Below are 26,092 nucleotides of genomic sequence, written 5' to 3' on the forward strand. Positions count from 1 at the left end.
GTCCCTATGTGTTACTGGAAGGCAGTATTATTTGCATATATTAACTCATACAAACCCACATTGAGGTTCGCTCAGGGGAAATTTCTCAAGAAAGATGCCTGTGCAAAATGCCTCAGTATATAAGCAATATTCAATCCAAGTTATTAGATATCCACAGGTATATACAATTGATCATAATCAAAACAAACTGGTTCTCTATAGTGCAAACAAACAACACATCAATATTACAATCGGGTTCCACAGTTTCGTGAGATCAGATCACAGTGATAACAAGTATGACATGCAATCAAAAGGTATAAAATATCACTCACTGTATAAAAAAAAGTCTGTAACGTCTGGCTCTGGCTGCACACGAAGAGTTAAATGATTCTAGTTGGGCTGGAGCTGCTGCGAGCTGACCTGTGTCGTCTGGGTGTGGTTCTCGGCTCTGCTACCTATCAGGAAGGTCTATCCCTGATCACCTGTCTATATAAGCTATGAGCAGTGATCAGTTCATTGTTTGTGAAAGGTTATACCTTAGCTGACACCTCCTGCTTACTGGATATCTGCTTGTTCATTGATCTTTGGCTTTTCCCTTGACTCTTCTCTTTCTCTGCGTTCCTGTACTCCGCTATTTCCTGGTACTGACCTTGGCTAGTTTGACTTTGATTTGACTGTGTGTGTGTCGTACTGTATTTCTGTTAGTTTGTGTGCCTCCAGCTGTTCCCCAACTCCGTCTGATTTGTATTTTATTATTTTGACAAAGCTGCCCCAGCACTTAGCAGGGAAGGTTTGTCGTCGTGGTTGTTGATTCGACAATCTTAGGGCGGATAGCCAATAGGTAGGGACAGTGGCTGTGGGTGAGTTAGGGCTTCACTGTTCCATTTTCCTTGCCCATAAGTGACCAGGTTGCTTACTGAATATTATTACGATGGTGTAACCACATACATATCTATAAAAAGTCTCAAAAAACGAGAATCAAGTTAGGTTCCACTACGGGGGGGGGGGGGGGGGAGAAGACAACTTTCTTTGCTCTACACAGTACGTAAAACGATAAATGCACATGAGTCTGTCTTATCACAAGTGTATAGGTAGCTCAGACAATAGCATGCAAAATGGGTATAGCCCCAAACCACATAAATCAAATATACCACATAAGCAAATAAAGAGTAAGGAGGAGCAGAGGGATGTGTTGTTTGTGTTGAGCCTTTTTACTGAAAATATATGCCGATGGAGGTCCAGTGGGGTTGTTTTAGAATGCATTTTGTGTATTGAAGATGTGTGAACTTGTTCTTTAAACTCCTTGCAACATAGGGTTAGGGTCTATTCACATGGCAGAATTTCCGCTTGCGGAATTCCCCCTCAAAAAACCCCATAGACTTCTATGGGATTCCGCACTCCCATTCACACTTCTTAATTTCTGCTTTCGGAATTCCGCAAGCAAAAATTCTGAAGTGTGAATTGGAGTGCGGAATCCCATAGAAGTCTATGAGCTTTAATTTGAGGCGGAATTCCACAAGCGGACATGCTGTTGTGTATATAGACCCTTTAAAAGAAAGTCGACTTTCTAGCCAAAAATGCCACCTACATGTTGCATTTCTGGAAAACGATATTGTTCAGATCTATAAGAGGTTGTGTCTAAACCATGAAAACGTCCCCAGTAAACTGCTGCCATTGACTGACTGTTAGGTTGTTCCTTGAAACCTCCATTCACTTTCTCCTGAGGCTGAGCTGAGCTCCAGACAAGTGTCGGAAAATGAAAAGAGTTTAGGAAATTTATGGGGTTGAATTAAGGGAACATGAGAGAAAATCAATAGAGCTGGAAAAAGAAATAGACAGAATCTTTATATAAAAGGTAACTCCGCTGAAAATACATAACTCTACCTGTCAAGTTCTCCTTGGTTGATACGTGAGGATATTGTAACTATGTACATGGATAGGGCCGCATAAAACAGATAACACTAGTATTTATTTGTCCATAAATAGTTTGTAGGTTTATGATTTATATACCTCAGGGGTGAAGGTCCAACTGAGGGGACCCCCACAGATCAGGATAACAAAGGTCACGTGTCCCCCATGTAAATGTAGTGGGGGTGCCCATGCTTGGCCACTACTCCATTCATTGCCTATGGGATTTCTGAACTTTGTCAAGTGCAGGACTCAGCAATGTTTATGGCAGTCATGCATATGCTGTTTCATTCACTTCACTTCCCTTCCTTCCTTCTCTCCTCCGTACCTTCCTTTCCTCTCTCCCTCCCTTCCGTCCCTCCCTTTCCTCCTTTCCTCCCACCCTACCTTCCTTCCCTCTCTCCCTCCCTTCCTTCTTTTTTCTCCTCCCTTCCCTCCCTCCCTCCCTTCTTTCCTCTCTTCCATCTCTCTTCCCTCCCTTGCTTTTCTCTTTCCATCTCTCTTCCCTCCCTTCCTTCCTTTTCTCCTTCCCTCTCTCTTCTCTCCCTTCCTTCCTTCTCTATTTCCTTTCTTACTCCCCTCCTTCCTTACTATACTCCTTCCCTCCTCCATTCCTTACTCCCCTCCTTCCCTCCCTTCCTTTCTTCCCTCCTTCCCTCCCTTCTTTCCTTCCTTTTGTTCTCATCAGGTTACACTAATTTTATTTTTTTCTATGCAGAGAATGGTTCCAAGTTATGGATCTACAGTAAATTATGCCGATCCCACACTAATGCCGCTAGCACATGAGGACGCCAGAGCAAGGGAAAAAATGATGAACGCACAGTTCAAATGTTACGAGAAAATGAAAAGGGATCCGCCGTATTCTAAATCAGGTAAATGAGCTGATGATTTGTACAATATCCCTTACACCCACCCAGACCACCCATACTCACATCGTATATACTGTTTCAGTCAGAGAATTAAACTGCAGCCAAAACATATACCCAGTGTTCTGCAGGGGTGGAGCATGATGCTGACATTCTCTCTGGGTTGGTCTTTGTATTCTTGTGTTAGGCTACACCCCCACCCCAAGTTCCTACACTAGTCAAACCCCATAAACTCGGTTTAACCAGTGAGTTGCCACTCTGATACAATATAACAAAACTGGATATACAGTACGTTGTCTCTTACTACTTTGTCAGGAGTATGATAATGGCCCTCATTTACTATTCTAAACCCGACCTCTTTTGTCGGGTTTTTTTGTCGCATCTTTGTCTGCGCCATGTCGCAGACATCGTGCGCCAGTCTGCGACACTATGCGACATTTTTTCCCGACGGACCCGATGTGGATTCTCCCAAACCCGAAAAAGGGGCGTTACCCGACATTTCTGAGCTTTCCCACGTATTTATTAAGGTTTCCAACCCGAATTTGTTGAATTGTTGTGGATTTTTTCCCGACAGCTCAGAGGAGTTGGAAACCAAAACCTACAAAACCCACGTGCGACAAACAGGATGCGACATAATAATAAATACCAGGGGAAAAAAGCAGTCGGGTAAGAAAGCAACATAGACTTACAACCCGATTTTCTTAGTAAATGAGGGCCAATGTTTTCTACACCATTTATAATACTGGTCTCTTCTTATTTGGCCTCCTGGGACACCAACAAACAACAAAGAGATGGTGGAAAAGAAAATACAGAGGGGGAGATAATCAAAAAGTATCTAACAGTTAAACACGATTTGTAGCTCATAGCAACCAATCACAGCTGAGCTTTCACTTTACACCAGCTTGTTATGATCTATGCTCTGATTGGTTGCTATGGGCAGTGATAGCAGTTTTACTATTAGTAGACAGTTTATATTAAAAAATATTTATAATTATTTTTGCATGAGATGGGGAACTGTCTAAACAATTGTCAAGAATTTATCTTAAAACTTATCTTGCAAACTGCAAAAAAATAAAAAATAAAAAAAGAATGATAAACAAAGCACATGACCTTTCAAGCCAGTGAACCCCCCACCAAGAAAATTGTGCATAAACAATGACAAATGCCCCTAAAGTTGTAAATTAAACTTTTTCACAGATGGAAATTTGGCTGCGGAATTTGCCCGCATGGCAAGAAACCTTTTTTTATTTATTTTGTTTTATGTCTTTCCAATTTCTAAGAGGATCATAATTTTTCTCATTTCTACATCGGCCGGACTGTATGAGGTCTAGTTTTTTTGCCTGATGAGCTACGCTTTTTTTAGATGCTATTTTATGAGGCTCATAAGTAAGCGTTCCATTTCTATTAACTTTTATTAGGAGAGAAATGTAAAAGAAAAAAAACCATACCGCCATTCTTTTAGGCAATATACTACTTTCCATAACTATCGTTATAACTGTGTTGAACATAGATTGTTTTTGTTATGAGGATATTAAAATTGTCTATGTTATTTGCTGTTTTGTGATGTTAAAATTATACAATTAAAATAATAAGTTCATAAAAAAAAATTGTGATAATTATTTTTTTAGAAACATTTGCCCTGATTTACTATTGTAAACCCTGACATGTTTTGTCGGGCTGTGCACCAGATTCTGGCTTATTGCGCCAGAAGTTCTGTTTGCGCCAGAATTTGCACCAGAATAAAAAAAAAAAACCCGACTAACTCTCCATTTTACTGAGAAAACCCGAAAAAGCGGCATGGCCGTCTGGAAAAGGGGCGTGTCCCCGACATTTTCACAAAAAAAATTATATTTACTAAGGTTTCCAAAGAAAATGTAATGGGAAATGTAGAAAAACCCTACAGATCGGCGCATGTGTAAAAAAAAAAGCAAAATATAGGGAAAAGTGCAAAATGTAGGGAAACCATAGTAAATACAGTGGGAAGAAACTGTAGGGAATTAAAACCCACAAAGAAACCTCCACTCCACTCCACAAATTTAGGGCCATTATATTATTGGAAAAATAAGTAACATGTTTATGTCCATTTTTTTTCATCATTTTTTCTGCCTATAATTACATTATGGTCGTAAAGAATAATAGTAATATTGAGCCAAAAGTTCATCCCACTGTAAGTGTTTACCACCAGGACCCACAGTAATCTCAAGAATGGTGGTCTTCTGGTGACCCTTGTGAATGGAATGATAGTGCACCTGTCTGACCACTGCTCTGTTCACTGTCTATGGTACTACTGATGTCTTATGGCAGTGAATGGAGCAATGGTTGGGCCCATTAGCTCTTCATTCACATGGGGAACTTGTGGACCAAACTTCTTGATAGGTGAAGGTCCTGGTGGTCGGAAACCCAGCAATCATACACTTATGACCAATCCGCAGCATGTTAAGTGATGTCTTCTTTTAAAAGACTTAAAGGGTACCTCTCATCAAAAAAACTTTTGATATATTATAGATTAATGTATGCAGAATAACTTTACATTTGCATGTTATTAAAAAATATGCTTCTTTCTATTTAATTTTCCACTTTGAAGAAATGACCACTAGGGGTCTCCCTACCAGTCCTGGCAGCAAGCATTTCAGACTCATGCTGGAGTCCTAAACACTACGAGCTGCCAGTCTGCTTTGTTCACAAAGGAGAACACTCAGAGCTGCCAGCCTGCTTTGTTCACAGTCTGTTTGGCTGTGAACAAAGCAGGCTGGCAGCTCTGAGTGTTTAGGACTCCAGCATGAGTCAGAAATGCTTGCTGACAGGACTGATCAGGAAAAATACAATAGAAAGAAGCATATTTTTCATTAACATGCTATTCGAAAGTTATTCAACATTCATTAATCTAAAATATATCAAAAGTTTATTTGATGAGAGGTACCCTTTAAAGTCCAAAAAGATAGACATCGCTCTTATTCAGGAGACCCACCATGACGAGTCTGGTACCTTCAAGTTCGCCGCAAAACATTGCCCTACAGTATACACAGCCACTCAGGATAGAAAGAGAGGAGGCGTGGCAGTTCTTATATCCCGTAATTGTCCTTTCCAAGTGTCTAACACATTTTCGGATCCTAAAAGGAGATGGCTCATAGTGTCAGGGAAACTGTCAGGCGTCCCTATGACCATCTGTAACCTTTACGCCCCTAATACTGCCCAAATAACTTTCTTAGAATGTGTTTTAGCTAAACTCCATGCAATGCTTCCCACAACATTGATCATAGGGGGGGACTTTAATATACCTTTTTCAAGTATGGTGGATAGGCACTCAGTGATTCATACTATCCCCTCTTCAACAGCAACACGCCTTTCCACCGCTGTCCGTAAATTGGTGAGGAAACATCATCTTTTTGACTTGTGGAGAGTATGTAATCCCACTAATAAAGAGTTCACCTTCTTTTCACACCCTCATTCCACTCACTCTAGGATTGACACATTTATGGGGAACTTACTAGGACTTCGACATGCTAGTAGTGCTAAAAATTTTCCTAATACATGGTCTGACCATGCCCCTGTGGTACCAGATTTGAAATCTGCTACCACACCAAGAAAAAAATGCCATTGGAGACTAAATGAGCTATTATTAAAAAAAGATGAATACAGAGATTCCATAAAATCATGTCTTAAAGACTTTTTTGAGTGAAATGAGGGTAGTGTGTCTTCTGATTCTATCCTCTGGGAGGCACATAAAGCGGTTCTCCGGGGACACTGCATATCATTATCTTCCCAGATAAAAAAGAATACCTCTTCTATCTCTAATGACCTTAACAGGAAGTTAAAGAGACTAGAGGAAAGGATGGTAACCCAAACATCTTTGAGAATTTTAAAACAAATTGTACTAATTCGGAATAAGTTAAAAGATATAGAAATTAATCATGTAGAAAGGTTGTTGACCTATACGAGACATACTTATTATAGCAAGGCAAACAAACCTCTCACTTTGCTAGCCTCCCAGCTAAATTCGCAAAGACTTCAAACGACGCCATTTGCTATTAAGAATCTCCAAGGCCAATTAACTTATGACCCAACGCAAATAGCTAATACTTTTTAGGACTATTATTTAAAATTGTATAATTTACCCTCCCAATTGCCTTCTGACCAATCTGTCAGAGATTCTTTGCTAAAAGATTACCTTGATTCCTCTGGCCTCCCTAAACTTACAAATTTAGAATTGTCCTCATTAAACCGAAATTTTTCTCAAGAAGAAGTATTGGATACTATAAACGAATTACCCAATGGCAAATCCCCCCGGCCCAGATGGCCTTCCATATTCCTATTACAAAACTTTTTCTGAGATATTAATTCCTCATATCATTCCCCTTTTTAATTCCTTTCTTGGAGAAATCCCTATACCCACCACCATGCTAGAGTCATATATAACTGTAATACCTAAATCAGGGAAGGACCCATCGGAATGTGGAAGCTATAGGCCGATTTCGTTACTTAATACAGATTTGAAATTATTTACGAAACTACTGGCCAATAGACTTAGTGTGATTCTTCCAAATTTAATTGACAAAGATCAGGTGGGATTTCTCCTTCATAGGCAAGCTGGAGAAAACACAAGGCGTGCGGTTGACCTTATTGATCTAATACATAAGTCCAAATCTTCTGGACTTCTACTAAGCCTAGATGCCGAAAAGGCATTTGATCGCCTCAGCTGGCCTTTTATGATGAACACCCTGCGGGCCTATGGGGTCTCTGGTCCATTTATGAAGGCGATCTCACACTTATATTCCACCCCTTCTGCAAAGAACAGATTCCCACATGCCACCTCTCAAAAAATTCTGATTCGAAATGGGACAAGACAGGGGTGCCCTTTGTCCCCCTTGCTTTTCGTTTTATGCATCGAACCTCTAGCAGCCCTTATACGTAAAAACCCAGATATAACAGGAGTTAAGGTCAAATATAAAGAATATAAAATATCACTATTTGCGGATGACGTACTATTGACCGTTACTAATCCTCTAACTTCACTACCCTCCCTTCATGCTATAATAAACACATATGGTCGAATGTCAGGATATAAGATCAATAACACTAAAACAGGCACTTCCCATTAACATTCCTGATAGACAACTTTCCCTACTTCAATCAGACTATTCATATAAATGGCAGGTCTCTTCACTTACTTATTTAGGTATACGTCTTACCTCCAAATACTCCGCTTTATATAAACTCAACTTTCCACAGTTTTTCAGGGAGATTGAAACTCAATTAACAAAGTGGTTTACACTCCCTCTGTCACTTATTCGGAGGATCTCATTGGTTAAGATGTCAGTCCTGCCCAAATTTTTGTATTTATTAGAAACTCTACCAGTATTGATCCCTGATAGGGCTCTGAAAAAATTTCAATCTTCCATACTTAAAGGGGTACTCCGGTGAAAGCCTTTTTTTCTTTTAAATCAACTGGTGGCAGAAAGTTAAACATATTTGTAAATTACTTCTATTAAAAAATCTTAATCCTTCCAGTACTTATTAGCTGCTGAATGCTACAGAGGAAATTCCTTTCTTTTTGGAACACTGATGACATCACGAGCACAGTGCTCTCTGCTGACATCTCTGTCCATTTTAGCAACCGTGCATAGCAGATGTATGCTAAGGGCAGCATGGTAGCTCAGTGATTAGCACTACTGCCTTGCAGTGCTGGGGACTTGGGTTCAAATCCCACTAAGGACAACAATAAATAGAGTGTTATTATTATTATGTCCGCAGAGACAACTGTGCTCGTGATGTCATCAGAGAGCATTCCAAAAAGAAAAGAATTTCCTCTGTAGTTTTCAGCAGCTAATAAGTACAGGAAGGATTAAGATTTTTTAATAGAAGTAATTTACAAATCTGCTTAACTTTCTGCCACCAGTTGATTTAAAAGAAAAAGGTTTTCACCGGAGTACCCCTTTAAATTCATTTGGAAGGATGGTCGACATAGGTTGGCCGTATCTGTTTTAACAGCGAAAATACATTTTGGTGGTCTGGCTTTGCCGGATGTTTACCAATATTATTACTCAACACATCTCAGAGCGATTCCCTCATGGTCACGCTTTTTAGCATATAATAAATGGACAGATGTGAAGAAGATGTGGTCGGCCCCCATTCATTTATGTGCCCTAATTTGGAGCCCTGACCCTTCTATGCTTCCAAGAAACCTACTTGGTCCTATGAGAGCAACTGTGAAGGTATGGGAATTGGCCATAAACAAATATCCCCTAAAATCGGCTATCTCACTATTGACTCCTTTCATATTCAATCCTTCCTTCCCTAATAGTAACAATATAGATGAGATATCCCCTAAAATCGGCTATCTCACTATTGACTCCTTTCATATTCAATCCTTCCTTCCCTAATAGTAACAATGTAGATGAGATATCCCCTTGGGTGAATGCTAAACTGTTTCACCTAGCAGATTTAATAGACCCTATTAGGAGGACGTTTCTTCCCTTTCATACCCTAAGAGAAAAACACCACCTTCCTAGTTCTGCTAGCAGATTTTATCAAGACGTTTTGCTTCACTCAGGTCTGCCGGCTAGGGATGTCCCAGTTTTTAAACCAACTCTTTTTGAGACACAATGTAGGGGAGATGTTTGTACAAAGGGACTAATCTCAACAATTTATAACATACTAAACTCCCTCACTTATCAAGACAATCCAAAACATAATTATATGAAGAAATGGGAAGACTACCTAGGGACCCCAATTCCCCTGTCTACTTGGCGGAGTATTTGGGTTCAGGCTGCGAAATCCTCCTCTCACATAACGCACAAAGAGAATCAATACAAGATTCTCTTTCATTGGTATCACACACCCGATGTGCTGAACCGCTTTTATCCACAGACATCATCTAGATGTTGGCGGTGCGGCTTAGACTCAGGGACTTTACCATATATATTTTGGAATTGTCAATCCCTTCGCCATTATTGGCTGGAAGTCCTATCTCTGGTAGAGAAAACTGTAGGGATGTTTATTCCCTTATGTCCTCTCACCTATATATTAAACGTCCCACCTCCAGGTATTAGAAAAAGTAAACTTAGGCTTTTCCATTACATACTTACTGCTGCAAAATGCTTATTGGCCCAAAAATGGAAAAAACCTGAAATTCCCATCAGTACAATCACTTACTGATAGAATCCTGGAGGTCAGACGGATGGAATATTTATCAGCGCTCTCTGAAAATAGACTTTCCCACTTGAACAATACATGGAAGGATTGGGATGATTATATGGAAAATATCACCCACCGATGATACAGAGGAGGTCCGGACATAACTGCATGAGCTTGCTTATACTCTTTATACTTGTATTTAGAGATTCTCTGTTTTTGTAATCATTCTTCTTTTTTTTTTCTTTCTATTCTTTTTTTCTCTTCTTCTCTTCTTTTATCCCCTTTTCTCTCTTTTCCCCACATCTTTAGTTAAAACATGCCAAATTATAATACTTTTACTCGCAGTCCACTGTAAGTATTGTTATAGTTGATACAGAGAAATACCGTATTTTTCGCCGTATAAGACGCACTTTTTCTTCCCCAAAACTGGGGGGAAAAAGTCGGTGCGTCTTATACGGCGAATACACCCCTATCGCGGCGGTCCCTGCGGCCATCAACGGCCGGGACCCGCGGCTAATACAGGACATCACCGATCGCGGTGATGCCCTGTATTAACCCTTCAGACGCGGCGATCAAAGCTGACCGCCACGTCTGAAGGGAAAGTGACACTAACCCGGCTGTTCAGTCGGGCTGTTCGGGACCGCCGCGATTTCACCGCGGCGGTCCCGAACAGCCCGACTGAATAGCCAGGTTAGTGCTTACAGGACACCGGGGGGGACCTTACCTGCCTCCTCAGTGTCTTCTCCGTTCAGGGATTCCCATGTATGGCCGGCGCTCTCCTTCCTCGTCATCACGTCGTCGCGTACGTGCGTCGGCGTGCGTAACGACGCGATGACGGCGACAGAGAGCGAGGATACCCGGCCGGCAGCAGAGACGTTCCGGAGCGACGGGGACACGGCGACAGCGATGGAGCGACATCCAGGGCAGCGGTGACGGGTCCGGAGCGGCGGGGACACGTGAGTATTACCTCCTATGCAGTGGTCTTCAATCTGCAGACCTCCAGATGTTGCAAAACTACAACTCCCAGCATGCCCGGACAGCCGTTGGCTGTCCGGGCATGCTGGGAGTTGTAGTTTTGCAACATCTGGAGGTCCGCAGGTTGAAGACCACTATTGGGTTCAAAATCTAAAATTTTTTAGATTTTGCACCTAAAAATGGGGTGTGTCTTATACGCCGGTGCGTCCTATAGGGCGAAAAATACGGTACATTCCTATATGCATATACATAATGCCCTTCATTAACGATATAGGAATTACTGGTTAAATGACAGGAGTACCGTCAATAATTTTGTTATGCATTGTCACAGATGAACCTCGCCATTTCTCATTGGGATATGGCCAGTTTTATTTACTATTGTAATTGGATATATACTTATGTGAAATGGAAATTCATGAATACAAGAAATGCTTAGGTGACTTATATTATTAGAGGACAAACGAGTTACTGAACCAGATTAAGAGAATAATGATATGTTTTCTTTTTTCTTGTATATGTCTTCGGAATATGTTTCTTCTTTTTTCTGAATGTCATATTGTAAAATTATTTTCAATATATATAAATAAACAGTTATATATAAAAAAAAAATGAAATAATCAATCTGATTGGTTGCTATGGGCAACTGGACAGGTTTTGATCAATCTCCCACATGACCGCCCACGCACAGGCTCATATACCTATAATTTCCAGCTTCCTTTCCTACAGTCTCCATTTGTTTCTACCCACCTGCCTTCTCCATATAGACCGTAAAATGTACCGTATGGGAAGCTGTAAACAGTCTTGACGGTCAGATGGCATCCATTAAGTTGCATTCATTTCATACATTTCTCTAGATACAAGAGAACACAGGTGGATTTTGACATTTGCAAACCAGATGTCCTCAAAACAACCTTAGGTATTTCAATGGAGAAGAGACATTTTCAGATGGAAGGAAAGGCTGCGGCTTGTTACGTGGAACATTTTCATCTCTGTGAAAGGAATTCAATAGCTATTTCTGAGGCGCAAAATAAAATGTAACTATTAATTAGTCAGAGAAGAAAATCCCTACAGCGCACAGAGGGGGCGACGTGTAAAGGTGGTCTCACGTCTGAGTTTAAAATTGCCTTAAACCTTGTGTCCAGCCACATCTCAGAGGATATAAAGGTCACCATGATGTTATCATTAAAATGGGTTTCTGGGACTTTGATAGGCGCTGAGCCTGGTAGGGTATACCATCAGTATCAGATGATGGGGGGGGGGTCTGATTTCTGGAAACCCCACAATCCTCTTTATTATTCACCGCAATGTATATTAGTATCGAAGCCCATTCCTATTCAACTTAATGGAAGAAAACTACCAAATAGCTAAAGTAATAAATACAGAGATGCTATCAAATGAACAGGGCTGTGTAGAATATAACTACTATAGTACTGCCACCAATGTATAAGAATATTAACTACTATAATACTGTCCCCAATATACAAGTGTTACGCCGAGCGCTCCGGGTTCCCGCTCCTCCCCGGAGCGCTCACACCGTTCTCCTGTTTGCAGCGCCCGGTCAGACCCGCTGACCGGGAGCGCTGCGATAATGTCCCTAGCCGTGATGTGATCCGTGATGCGGGACGCGCCCGCTCGCGATTCGCATCCCGGCTCGCTTACCAGACTCGTTCCCCGTCTGTGCTGTCCCGGCGCGCGCGGCCCCGCTCCCTAGGGCACACGCGCGCCGGCTCTTTAAGATTTAAAGGGCCAGTGCACCAATGATTGGTGCCTGGCCCAATCAGTCTGATTAGCTTCCACCTGTGCACCTGTCTATATAACCTCACTTCCCCTTCACTTCCTGGCCGGATCTTGTTGCCATTGTGCCTTGAGAAAGCTATTACTGTGTATCCCAAGCCAGTGTTCCAGACCTCTTGCCGTTGCCCCTGACTACGATCCTTGCTGCCTGCCCTGACCTTCTGCTACGTCCGACCTTGCTCTTGCCTAATCCCTTGTACCGCGCCTATCTCAGCAGTCAGAGAGGTTGAGCCGTTGCCGGTGGATACGACCTGGTTGCTACCGCAAGACCATCCCGCTTTGCGGCGGGCTCTGGTGAATACCAGTAGCAACTTAGAACCGGTCCACCGGCACGGTCCACGCCAATCCCTCGCTGACACAGAGGATCCACATCCAGCCTGCCGAATCATGACAACAAGAATATAACTACTATAATACTGTCCCCTATATACAAGAATATAACTACTATAATACTGCTTCTATATACAAGAATATAACTACTATAATACTGCTCCTATATACAAGAATATAACTACTATAATACTGCTCCTATATACAAGAATATAACTACTATAATACTGCCCCTATATACAAGAATATAACTACTATAATACTGCTCCTATATACAAGAATATAACTACTATAATACTGTCCCCCTATATACAAGAATATAACTACTATAATACTGCCCCTATGTACAAGAATAGAACTACTATAATACTGCCTCCTATATACAAGAATATAACTACTATAATACTGCTCCTATATGCAAGAATATAACTACTATAATACTGCTCCTATATACAAGAATATAACTACTATAATACTGCCTCCTATATACAAGAATATAACTACTATAATACTGCTCCTATATACAAGAATAGATCTACTATAATACCGCCCCTATATACAAGAATATAACTACTATAATACTGCCTCCTATATACAAGAATATAACTACTATAATACTGCCTCCTATATACAAGAATATAACTACTATAATACTGCTCCTATATACAAGAATATAACTACTATAACACTGCTCCTATATACAAGAATATAACTACTATAAAAATCCAAGTAAAGAGAAATGAGTGGCACCAGTGACTGGTCTCCCTAAGTAACAACCATATAGGAACAGTTCGTGGAGGTATTATCCTGGAGCTTGAGGTATAAGTAATACCTGGGGGTTCAGGTGTAAATTCAGTAGTGCATAAATATGACGAAGAAAAAGAAAAGTAGAGATACCGCACTCACCCACTGTATAAACTTGAAGATGTAGATTTATTAATATCATCGGAGATAGATCCATGAGGTGGAGGACATGGAGGGGAATGAACGCCATGTCCTCCACCTCATGGATCTATCTCCGATGATCTGAATAAATCTACATCTTCAAGTTTATAAAGTGGGTGAGTGCTGTATCTCTACTTTTCTTTTTCTTTGTCATATTTATATAACTACTATAATACTGCTCCTATATACAAGAATATAACTACTATAATACTGCTCCTATATACAAGAATATAACTACTATTATACTGCTCCTATATACAAGAATATAACTACTATAATACTGCTCCTATATACAAGAATATAACTACTATAATACTGCTCCTATATACAAGAATATAACTACTATTATACTGCTCCTATATACAAGAATATAACTACTATAATACTGCTCCTATATACAAGACTATAACTACTATAATACTGCTCCTATATACAAGTATATAACTACTATAATACTGCTCCTATATACAAGAATATAACTACTATAATACTGCTCCTATATACAAGACTATAACTACTATAATACTGCTCCTATATACAAGAATATAACTACTATAATACTGCTCCTATATACAAGAATATAACTACTATAACACTGCTCCTATGTACAAGAATATAACTACTATAATACTGCTCCTATATACAAGAATATAACCACTATAATACTGCTCCTATGTACAAGAATATAACTACTATAATACTGCTCCTATATACAAGAATATAACTACTATAATACTGCTCCTATATACAAGACTATAACTACTATAATACTGCTCCTATATACAAGAATATAACTACTATAATACTGCTCCTATGTACAAGAATATAACTACTATAATACTGCTCCTATATACAAGTATATAACTACTATAATACTGCCTCCTATATACAAGAATATAACTACTATAATACTGCCCCTATATACAAGAATATAACTACTATAATACTGCTCCTATATACAAGAATATAACTACTATAATACTGCCTCCTATATACAAGAATATAACTACTATAATACTGCTCCTATATACAAGTATATAACTACTATAATACTGCTCCTATATACAAGAATATAACTACTATAATACTGCTCCTATATACAAGAATATAACTACTATAATACTGCTCCTATATACAAGAATATAACTACTATAATACTGCTCCTATGTACAAGAATATAACTACTATAATACTGCTCCTATATACAAGAATATAACTACTATAATACTGCTCCTATATACAAGAATATAATTACGATAATACTGCTCCTATATACAAGTATATAACTACTATAATACTGCTCCTATATACAAGAATATAACTACTATAATACTGCCTCCTATATACAAGAATATAACTACTATAATACTGCTCCTATATACAAGAATATAACTACTACAATACTGCTCCTATATACAAGGATATAACTACTATAATACTGCTCCTATATACAAGAATATAACCACTATAATACTGTCTCCTGTGCACATCACAGCATGAGCCTTCATAGTGCTCTCCTCTCCTATAGATCTGTTAAAGCTTTATCTTCTTACAGGCTTCCTCATCATTTCTTTTATATAAAATGTAAAGACGTTTGCTTTGTCTACATAGGTTACAGTGATATCCTCACAATACATGACAGTCACGTATTGTTACCATTGATTGCGGCTTTACACAACACACAGCAGAATGTAGACAAGTTGACCCGGTGACTGATATATTATCACACTCTGTATAATGGACGTGTTTGTCACCCGCTGGGATACACTGATACGAACACCTCCCTGTAAACACACAAGTACATAACAGATACATAGAATCCCGTCTATAGTCAGCCGTCACCCGCCATGTCACTATAATAAATTGTTCTCCCAGCAAGTCATTTGTGCTTCTGTTCTTTTCTCACAACATTGACACATAAAGCGCTGAGATGACAGATATTAACATATTATCTACATGTCGCTATTCAGATATCTGTACATTCTGTAAAATGAATAATTCAGTTCTTTCCATGTTGTCACATAGTAAAATGACAACAAATGCACCAGCATCTTTTATTGTTGAATATTAACAGGAATACATGAATAAGTGTATAGATAGATAGATAGACAGATAGGAGATAGATAGATAGATAGATAGATAGATATGAGATAGATAGATATGAGATAGATAGATATGAGATAGATAGATATGAGATAGATATATAGATATGAGATAGATAGATAGATATCAGATAGATAGATGAGATAGATAGATATGAGATAGATAGATATATAAACAAAGAATAAGTTGCCAGCACTATTGATTCCAAGCTATTATACGGACCTGGCTTACAGGTGCAGGCTGCTGGGCTAAATATACAGCAAGAGGAGAATACAGCAGCACACTGCTAGCACAAAGATATAGATAAAACATGAGTATATAGATACAACATGAAAAGCTATTCACCTGTGGTGCAGTAATGAAATAGTGAGATACTTAGCTTGCAATTTGGCGGCCAAATAACTTGAACCGTCCCACCACGGTAAGGTGATCTCATTCTTGCACCCCACCCACCTCTATCAGGTGTATATAAGGTGATTTGGATGTTCCAGATCTTGCAATGCCTGCTGATCTGTTCACACAGAGGCATATTCATAGTGTAGGGTACGTTCCAATGAGATCACCTTACCGTGGTGGGACGGTTCAAGTTATTTGGCCGCCAAATTGCAAGCTAAGTATCTCACTATTTCATTACTGCACCATAGCTGAATAGCTTCTCATGTTGTATCTATATACTCATGTTTTATCTATATCTTTGTGCTAGCAGTGTGCTGCTGTATTCTCCTGTTGCTAGATACATAGATAGATATGAGATAGATAGATAGATATATATGAGATAGATAGATAGATATGAGATAGATAGGTATGACATAGATAGATAGATAGATATGAGATAGATACATAGATATGAGATAGATAGATAGGAGATAGGTAGGAGATCGATAGATAATTTTCACCCAAAAAGTCAAAACATTGGATGACTATTTAACCAATTTGAATTTGTACCAGACTTTTAATTTCAACAAAAAACAGCCATGAAAAATGTGTATGAGCAGAGAGGGAATCTGTCACCTTTATATCATGCTCTAGCTGCAGACATAGGCAGATAGCTGATAAGGGGGAAAAAACAAATAATCCCTGTCTCTTCGCTTAATGCTGTTTGCAAAATTATAAAATCATGTTTTCCTTCCAAGTCGTCGAGGTGGTGCTGAGCTGCAGCATGCATGCATGCCTCTTCCCTCTTCCACCCCTCCCTGCTCTATATGATTGATGTACAGGGAGGAATACAGTGCTGGGGAGTGAGAAGGCAGGCATGCTGCAGCTCAGCACGACCTCCATGACTTGGCAGAAAAACAGGATTTTATACTTTTTCAGTCAGCTATGAGACATGAATCTTTTTTTTTTTATCCCTGCGTGTTCATATCTGCAGCTCTGAGCACGACATGGAGCTGACAGATTCCTGTTAATAAATCAGTATTATAGTGACTGACCTTGTCTACTCCCAGTAATCCATGTCCAATTTTCTCATAATTTTGCTAAACTGGCAAGTGCAGAGAACAAGAGAAGATTTTAGCTTAAAGGGGTATTTCAGCCATAGACATCTTATCCCCTTTGTGCCGTCACGCCCCCTCCCTTAGACATGAATGGAGAGGGCATGGTGTGACATCATGAGGGGATGTGGCGTGACAGCATGTCTCCAGTCCCGGAAACACAGAGGTTTCCGAGACTGGAGCAGCAACCCAGCAGAGAATGCCGGGTCCTGCATGGAGATATCGGGGGTTCTTAGTGGCGGGCCCCCCGCAATGAGACATCTTATCCCCTATCCTTTGAATAGGGAATAAGATGTCTATGGCCGGAATACCCCTTTAACAACTCCTTTTTCCATCACTATTGAAAAATGTAACCTTAGAAAAATTAACATAATGTAACATTACAACATTTTTTAATTTTCCAATTGGGCTGCTCTCTATATGCAGATTGGGGTGGGGTCATATCTGCCCAGACTGCTGCCCCTGCCTTTAATGAATATGCTTTTAGTGCTCTAAAAGGGAGCGCACATTGTTCTTGTATATGTGCATGCACTGTATATTGATCTGTATTTATGTTTAATTTAATAGGTCTGTACTGTAACCGGACCTGGGATGGATGGCTATGCTGGGATGACACCCCCGTAGGACACAACGTTACACAGAACTGTCCTGATTATTTTGCAGATTTTGACACCACTGGTAAAGTATATATTTTTCTTTTCACCCCATGTTAGAGATCACTGAATCCTATGGGCCGAGTTAGGGATTAGATTTGGTTAGTTTGGTAAAGATCTATCCTACTGCACCCCCAGTGTAGCCTTCCAAATCTAGTGGTCCTCATAAGACATATGGAGAGGACACCCTGTTTAACCCCTTAAGGGCCAAGCCCATTATAACCTTAAAGGGGTACTCCGCTGCTCAGCGTTTGGAACAAACTGTTCCGAAAGCTGAAGCCGGCTCCGGGAGCTCATGATATCATAGCCCCGCCCCCTCATGGTGTCACGCCCCACCCCCTCAATTCAAGTCTATTGGAGGGGGTGTGATGGCTGTGAACTGGTACCAGAAAGTTAAACAAATTTGTAAATTCTATTTAAAAATCTTAACCCTTCCAGTACTTATCACAGCTGTATGCTCCACAGGAAGTTCATTTCCTGTGGAGCATAAGGGGGGTTTAAGGGGGTATGGCTTTGCATGGAGGTGGAGTGCCAAAGGTGCACTCTCCTGTTCAAATGGATGGCCATCCAGGCAATGCATGGTCACGTGTGGTCTGCCAGAGCAAATGCCACTATTAATGAGCTGCTCTCCATTCTGGCAAAAAGTGGAGGGTCCTGAGAGGGTCATGTGCCAGTAGGTACAGATGGGTCTTTCCTTACTATTCCTCTTGGCTTGAAATATCTCAGGGTGTGTGGTGCGAAATGATCAGCTTTGAAAAGAAGAATGATTTTGTGACACTCTGTCTGGAGTTGTTTATACTGTACGTCTCATATATGACCAGGCAATGTTGGGATTTGTAGAGGGTTTTGCCGCATGTGATTAATTTGTTTCATGAAAGTTTGCAGAAGCGTAAGAGAGTGGACATGTCTGTATGGACACAGGCTGTCATCTTTATAAAACCTCTTTAAAGGGGCATTCCTCCATTTGGAACATTTTGTTCTGAACGCTTGGAGCAGGCGGCGGAGGTTGTGACATTACGGCTACACCCCTCCCGACGTCACACGGGGCGTGGTGTGACATCACAACCTCCGCCGCCTGCTTCAAGCATTCTAAATGAATGCCAGGTGCTGCTCAGAGATCACGGGGGTCCCAGCGGTGGAACCCCCACAATTACACATCTTATCCCCTATCCTTTGGATAGAGCAAGCATGGGCAACCTTCGGCACTGCAGATGTTTTGGACTACATCTCCCATCATGCTTTTGCAGCATTTGACTGTAAGAGCATCATGGGAGATGTAGTCCAAAACACCTGCCTATGTCTGGGATTGGAGATAAGATGTCTAGGAGGGGAGTAATAGTAATAAAGATGATACGTGATCCCTCCATATGTGTCAAGTTTAGTGAATACTCTCACTCCTCATTAAATTCTGGAGCATCTTTTCTCCTGCATTTCTATTCTGCATTGTGCCGTTCCTCTGTTATTCTCCCTGGAAATTAAAGACTATAGGGGTCATGTATTATCAAGCCCCGTGCACTTCTTTGGTTTGGAGTGTGTACCCAATGTAAAAAGCGAACTTCACTAGTGCAGATGACTTTCTGCGCCAAGTGTGCGAGTAGGCGTGTTTTGGAAATGGTTTCACTGGCAAAACAATTTCCGCCTAATTTTTTATTGCGGCACCTAAAGAGTTAATGCCAGACATGAACCTGATCAGGGATGTCATGAGTGAGAACTGATCGCGGTTCATAGACCAGAAGCGGGCGCAGGGCGTTCATAAGCCCTTAAAGGGGTACTCTACTGCTTCATCGTTGTGAACATTTTGCTCAGAATGCCCAGAGCCGGAGCCGGAGGCCGTGATCGTGACATCATGGCCACACCCCCTCATTACATGATGCCACGCCCCCTCCATTCATGTCTATGGGAGGGGGCATGGCGGCTGACCCATCCCCACCCAAAGACATGAATGCAGGGGGCGTGGTGGGACATCACTAGGGGGGCGTGGCCATGACATCACAGCCATTGCTGCAGGGACCCAGCGTTGATTTAGAATGCCGGGTGCTGCGGGGGATCACGGGGGTCCCCAACAGTGGGACCCTCGTGATCAGACATCTTATCCACTGTCCTTTGGATAGGGGATAAGATGTCTAGCTGCGGAGTAACCCTATAAAGTGTAAAGCTCTCAGTATTCTAAAAAAAAGAAAAAAGACATCTTGGTGTAAAACAAGGATGAGTCTTCAGTCTCCACCTGTTCAATCTGTATATGTCTGCATATTGATCGCCCTGTAATGCAGGAAATGCGCAAAATACAAGGTGCTGGTATGATGCCAAAACCTGACATGTCTGTAGCTTCCCTCACCTGTATATATATATATATATATATATATATATATATATATATATATACAGTGATCCCTCAACTTACAATGGCCTCAACATACAATGATTTTTTCTGGATCATTGTAACTTGGAACCAGACTCAACGTACAATGTACGGACAGTCCAGATCTGTGATACCTGTCACAACTGGAGGAACCGACCAATCAGAATGGGCATTTTACTGGTAAATCACCTGTATTACTGAAGTGCATGCACTGACTGGTGTCTGATAGCGCCCCCTACAGTACAGGGAGAAACTACAAGTTCTGTACTACTCCTTACCTGTGCAAGGGTTAGCTGCTCCTTTGGACACCAGGTAAGGGTGGCTCCATTTGGGACACTGTGTGTACTGTATAGGACCCTGAAGAAGCTCCTGTCCTCTACATAAACCATTGTTTCCCAACCAGGGTGCCTACAGCTGTTGTAGTAGTTACACACCTGCCCTGTGTTCCCGCATTGCGTTTCTTGCTGCGTTTTTTCCCAATGATTTTCTCAAAAGCACAGTTAATGATTGTGCTAGTTTACTGCAATTATGCAATTCACAGTAAATAGTGTCATTTTAAACACAATATTGGAAAATCCCAGTTCTCACAACCCGACCTATTTATGATTTCATTCTCACAAAATCCTTTAAAGGGGTACTCCGCCCCTGGCATCTTATCCCCTACCTAAAGGATAGGGGATAAGATGTTAGATCGCCGCTGTCCCGCTGCTGGGGACCCCGGGGATCGCCGCTGCGGCACCTCGCCATCATTACTGCACAGAGCGAGTTCGCCCTGTGCGTAATGACGGGCGATACAGAGGCCGGAGCAGCGTGACGTCATGGCTCCGCCCCTCATGACATCACGGCCCGTCCCCTTGATGCAAGTCTATGGCAGGGGGCGTGACGACCGCCACGCCCCCTCCCACAGACTTGTATTGACGGGGGCGGGCCGTGACGTCACGAGGAGCGGAGCCGTGACGTAACGATGCTCCGGCCCCTGTATTGCCCGTCATTACGTGCAGAGCGATCTCACTCTGCGCAGTAATGATAGCGGGGTGCTGCAGCAGCGATCTCCGGGGTCCCCAGCAGCGGGAGCCCGGTGATCTGACATCTTATCCCCTATCCTTTGGATAGGGGATAAGATGTCTAGTGGCGGAGTACCCCTTTAGATATATGGCTGGAAGTTCCCACCAAGAATATAATAGTCCGGACTTTCCGACCTTTGTGTCCAAATAGTAAATAGAGAGGAATCATGGAAGTCTGAAACTACGTTCCACACTAATAAAGACCCAACACTCTAAGTACCAGAAAGGATCAGGTAACATAGGGAATTCATCAGTGTAACAAATACAGGCCACGCTGGATAAAAGCCTCTTGTTTATTACAGATGTAGTCACTACATGGCAACACTTTGCACTCAAGGCCAGCAAATAAGTATATATCAGCGTGGAGGTGAGCAGCAATGCTGTATGCATCACCATTCACTACTGTGCATTCCTTAGGCACTCTGCTCCCAGCTGAGACAATGAGTACGATAGCTTACCTCCAGGCTGCCATACACATTCTCCAAGGACAGACCACTGTTTGTATTAAAGGGGTACCCCACCCCTAGACATCTTATCCCCTATCCAAAGGATAGGCTGCGGCACCCCAGACATCCGATGCATGGAGCGCACTTCGCTCCGTGACGGATGACTGGCCATGCGGGACGGAGGCTCGTGACGTCACGGTCACGCCCCGCTCGTGATGTCACTGCCACGCCCCCTCAATGCAAGTCTATGGGAGGGGGCGTGACGTCTGTCATGCCCCCTCCTATAGACTTGCATTGAGGGGGAATGGCGGTGACAACACGAGCGGGCATAGCCGTGACGTCACGAGTCTCCAGCATGGGGGGGGGGGGCGCGCTGGGGACCCCTGTGATCTTGGCTGCGGCACTCCAGACATCAGTCGTGCCCCCTCCCATAGACTTGCATTGAGGGGGCGTGGCCGTGACATCACGAGCCTCCGGCACTGAACCCGATGCTCTAAACAAACGTCGGGTGCAGCAGGAAGCTCGTGGGGGTCCCGCCACGCGAGCTTCCTACTGCACCCGACATTTGTTTAGAGCATCTTATGCATTGGATAGAGGAGAAGATGTCTAGAGACGGAGTACCCCTTTAAAATCCCTATTTTCCTACCCATCTACATATCTTAGGAAGTTATAAATAAGCCAGTTAACAGTTTGGCACATTGTACTTCAATAGAAGTCGACACTTAGACGATAACTTTAGGCTTTTGATTTCCCGTTAAGTGGCTGAATTCGCTCGTCCCTCGCAGCTCGTATCTTGTTTTCCTGCAATCCAAGGAAGCATCTCCAGGAGTATTAATGTTCAGCTCAATTACTGACACCGTAACCGATTGCTCAACCCGTCTAAGACTTTCCCACTAATTTGATCTTCTCTACGATTCGGAGAAGAAACCAACTGAATGTATAAACTCTGCGTGATTGAAGCTCCCTATACACAGTACTGTTCTAATGCATTAGCCGCACAGAGCCGACCAGCAAGGCTGTTTACCGGGAAGCTGCAGAACCTATCAACATTTTAATTATGGCCGGGGGTGAAGGGAGACGTTTGTGAGGATTATCTCTCTGAAAAATGAGGCCAAGAATAAAACCTTCTCTGATACAAAAAGAGACTTTCCCTGCCATAAACTTCTAAACTGTTCAGTACTTTGATGAAACCTCATATGTCTAATAATAGACACGAACAGTCACTTGTGGAAGCCCATTAGATGTTTGCAAATAATGCAATTTGTTTTCTATGGTCCCAATATTTTCTTGATATGTATCCTAGACTGGCAGAACTGGAGTCTGCTCCCAGTAAACCTGAGCAGAGGGGTGGACCATTGTAATGGCCATTAGCCCTTGACCACTGAGGACGCTCTTTGGAGCGAAACATGTTGTGCATTTTAAAGGGAATCTGTCATCAGATTTGCTCCATGCCTGTAATGCAGAATATGCTAATGATCCTGCTTGGTCCATGCATAGCATTCCCAAGCCCCGGGTGCATTGTGACGTCCGACTCACATCTTCATAGTTACGCCTGCTCCCCTGTGCTGAGCCTCCTCCGCTGCAGAATGTAGATCCATACTCCATCTAGACCCCTCTCCTCCGCATTTGCAATAGCTGCAGCCACAGACATCATGATGCAGAGTAGAGCTCCATTCTGCAGCAGAAGAGGCATTGTAGACTTCATTTTTGTTTCTGCAGAAATAGAGCTGATGTGACTTGCCAAAAAGTTCCTGTTGTGTCTCATCCGTTCAAAGGACATCCTCCCAGAAGCTTTGTGGCTTCTCAGTATGCATTCTGGCAAATTATAGTCTTGCTTTTTTATGATTTGCTTTCAGCAGTGGTGTCCTCCTCGGTCATCTTCCATTAAGTCCACCGGTGTGATCTGACACTGATGTTCCTTGTCCTTTGAGTTCTCTTCAAATATCATTGGAAGTTCTTCTGGGCTCTTTGGTTACCATTCATATTATTTGTCTCTTCAATTTCTCATCAATTTTTCTCTTGCTGCCACATCCATGGAGGTTGGCTACAGTCAGGGCTGGACTGGCCATCGGCCACACTGGTCATTTGTCCGTGGGCCGGGCTATCTCCCTGCCCTGATGCCCTCAGCCGCCGCTTTGAAAGTAATGGCAGGTGTAGTGAAGGAAACACCAGACTTCATAATTTATTTATTTGAAAAAGAAAATGCTGCTCTGGCCGCTCACTAACACCTATCCCCCCCACCCACTCACCCCCCCCCCCCCCCCCCCCCAGAAGGGGCCTCGCTCCAGAACGGTGACCGGTCCCCCAGCCGTAAGTGCAGTGGGTTGGGGCAGTGGCGCTACCGCTATAAGAGCAGTGGACGTCCATGCTCAGAGATGTCCCTGACATTACGGACGTCCCTGCCCCAGTTGGTCCATTCCGAGGTGGAGAGGAGTCTGGAGCCTCCCTCACCATTTTTGCGTGCTGACCTCGCCTCCTCTACAAGGTAAGAGAGAAAGATGGGAAAGGCAGAAAGTATATAGGAAGATGATAGCCAGATCTGGAAACTGGATAGGCTACTCCAGGACCTTGAAATACTTCTCACGAAGCCACTCCTTTGTTGCCTGGGCAGTGTGTTTGGGATAATTGTCATGCTGAAAGACACAGCCACATTTCATCTTCAATGCCCTTGCTGATGGAAGGAGGTTTTCACTCAAAATCTCCTGATACATGGCCCCATTCATTCTTTCCTTTAGATAGATCAGTTGTCCTGGTTCCTTTGCTGAAAAACAGCCCCAAAGCATAATGTTTACACCCCCATGCTTCACTGTGTGGTTCTGGGATTTTTGCTCACCGTTCATGTGATCATTCTGACACCACAGGGGGAGATCTTGTGTGGAGCCCCAGATCGAGGGAGATTATCAGTGGTCTTGTATGTCTTCCATTTTCTAATAATTGCTCCCACAGTTGATTTCTTCACACCAAACTGCTTGCCTATTGCATATTCAGTCTTCCCAGCCTTGTGCAGGTCTACAATTTTGTTTCTGGTGTCCTTCAACAGCTCTTTGGTCTTGGCCATAGTGGAGTTTGGAGTGTTACTGTTTGAGGTTGTGGACAGGTGTCTTTTATGAGGTTGAGGTATACCTATGATGAACATTACAGGCCTCTCTCATCTTTTTAAGTGGAAGAACTTGCACAATTGGTGGCTGACTAAATACGTTTTCCCCACTGTCCATGCTTGTCTATCATTTTCTTTCTAATCTCCTCAGACAACTGTCTCCTTGGCTTCCTGTGGTCCATCTTCACACCATGATCCCAAACAGCTTAGTGACTATCACCCTCTAAACAGGCGACTGATGACAAGTTTGGAGACAGGAAACATCTTAGTGTGACACGTCCTTATTGTCACATGATTTCCTATCCTTTCTAGGGGGGCATCATTTTTGTCCAGGACAGTTTCGTTATTTCGTTTTTTTAAATGATTCTGTTGAACCACAATTCAGAAGCGATGTCTGATTTTCATCAGATAAATTTTTTTACTACCGTCATTTTACAATAACGGATGTAAAAAAACGGATGATAACTGATGACCATCATCCGTTATTTTTTATGTTTTTTTCTTAAAAAACCTGATGTTGTTCATCCGTTTTTACCAGTTACATCCGTTTTTTAACCCTTTTTTTTTTGTAAAGCTGTACTGAGCATGCTCAGTACAAAAAATGGATGTTAAAAAGCCTGACAATAACTGATGATAACAGATGTTTGTTTGTTTTTGAACATCCGGTTCCCATAGACTTCAATGTTAAATTTTAACGTCAGGTTTTTCACCATTATTTTTTTGTTGGAGCAAAAATTAGTGCATGCACCGTCTTTTGTGCCGGAAAAAATAACGGACATTGGTAAAAACGAAGATGCAAAAGGATGTTAAAAAAATCCCATTGACATGAATGGGATTTTTTGACGGACATTTTCAGGACTTTTAGCTGGGAGTAATAACGGATGTTTTTTACAGGATGATACCTGTAGTGTGAAAGGGGCATTGTGGGTTATTTCAGGAGCATTGTGGG

The 26,092-nt window shown here is 42.0% G+C and overlaps 1 protein-coding gene across 2 annotated transcripts in view; it reads left to right on the forward strand.

Moving 5' to 3' along the window:
* CALCR (calcitonin receptor) overlaps positions 1–26,092 on the forward strand; it is a 302,356-nt gene that overhangs the window by 213,225 nt on the left and 63,039 nt on the right. For both annotated transcript variants that reach the window (XM_056519007.1, XM_056519008.1), the window contains exons 3-4: positions 2,606–2,759; positions 18,092–18,202. In XM_056519007.1, the coding sequence (XP_056374982.1) occupies positions 2,606–2,759; positions 18,092–18,202 (265 nt within the window). The remainder of the gene's footprint in view (positions 1–2,605; positions 2,760–18,091; positions 18,203–26,092) is intronic.

The sequence above is a fragment of the Hyla sarda genome, chromosome 5, assembly GCF_029499605.1.
Source record: "Hyla sarda isolate aHylSar1 chromosome 5, aHylSar1.hap1, whole genome shotgun sequence".
Lineage (NCBI taxonomy): Eukaryota > Metazoa > Chordata > Amphibia > Anura > Hylidae > Hyla > Hyla sarda.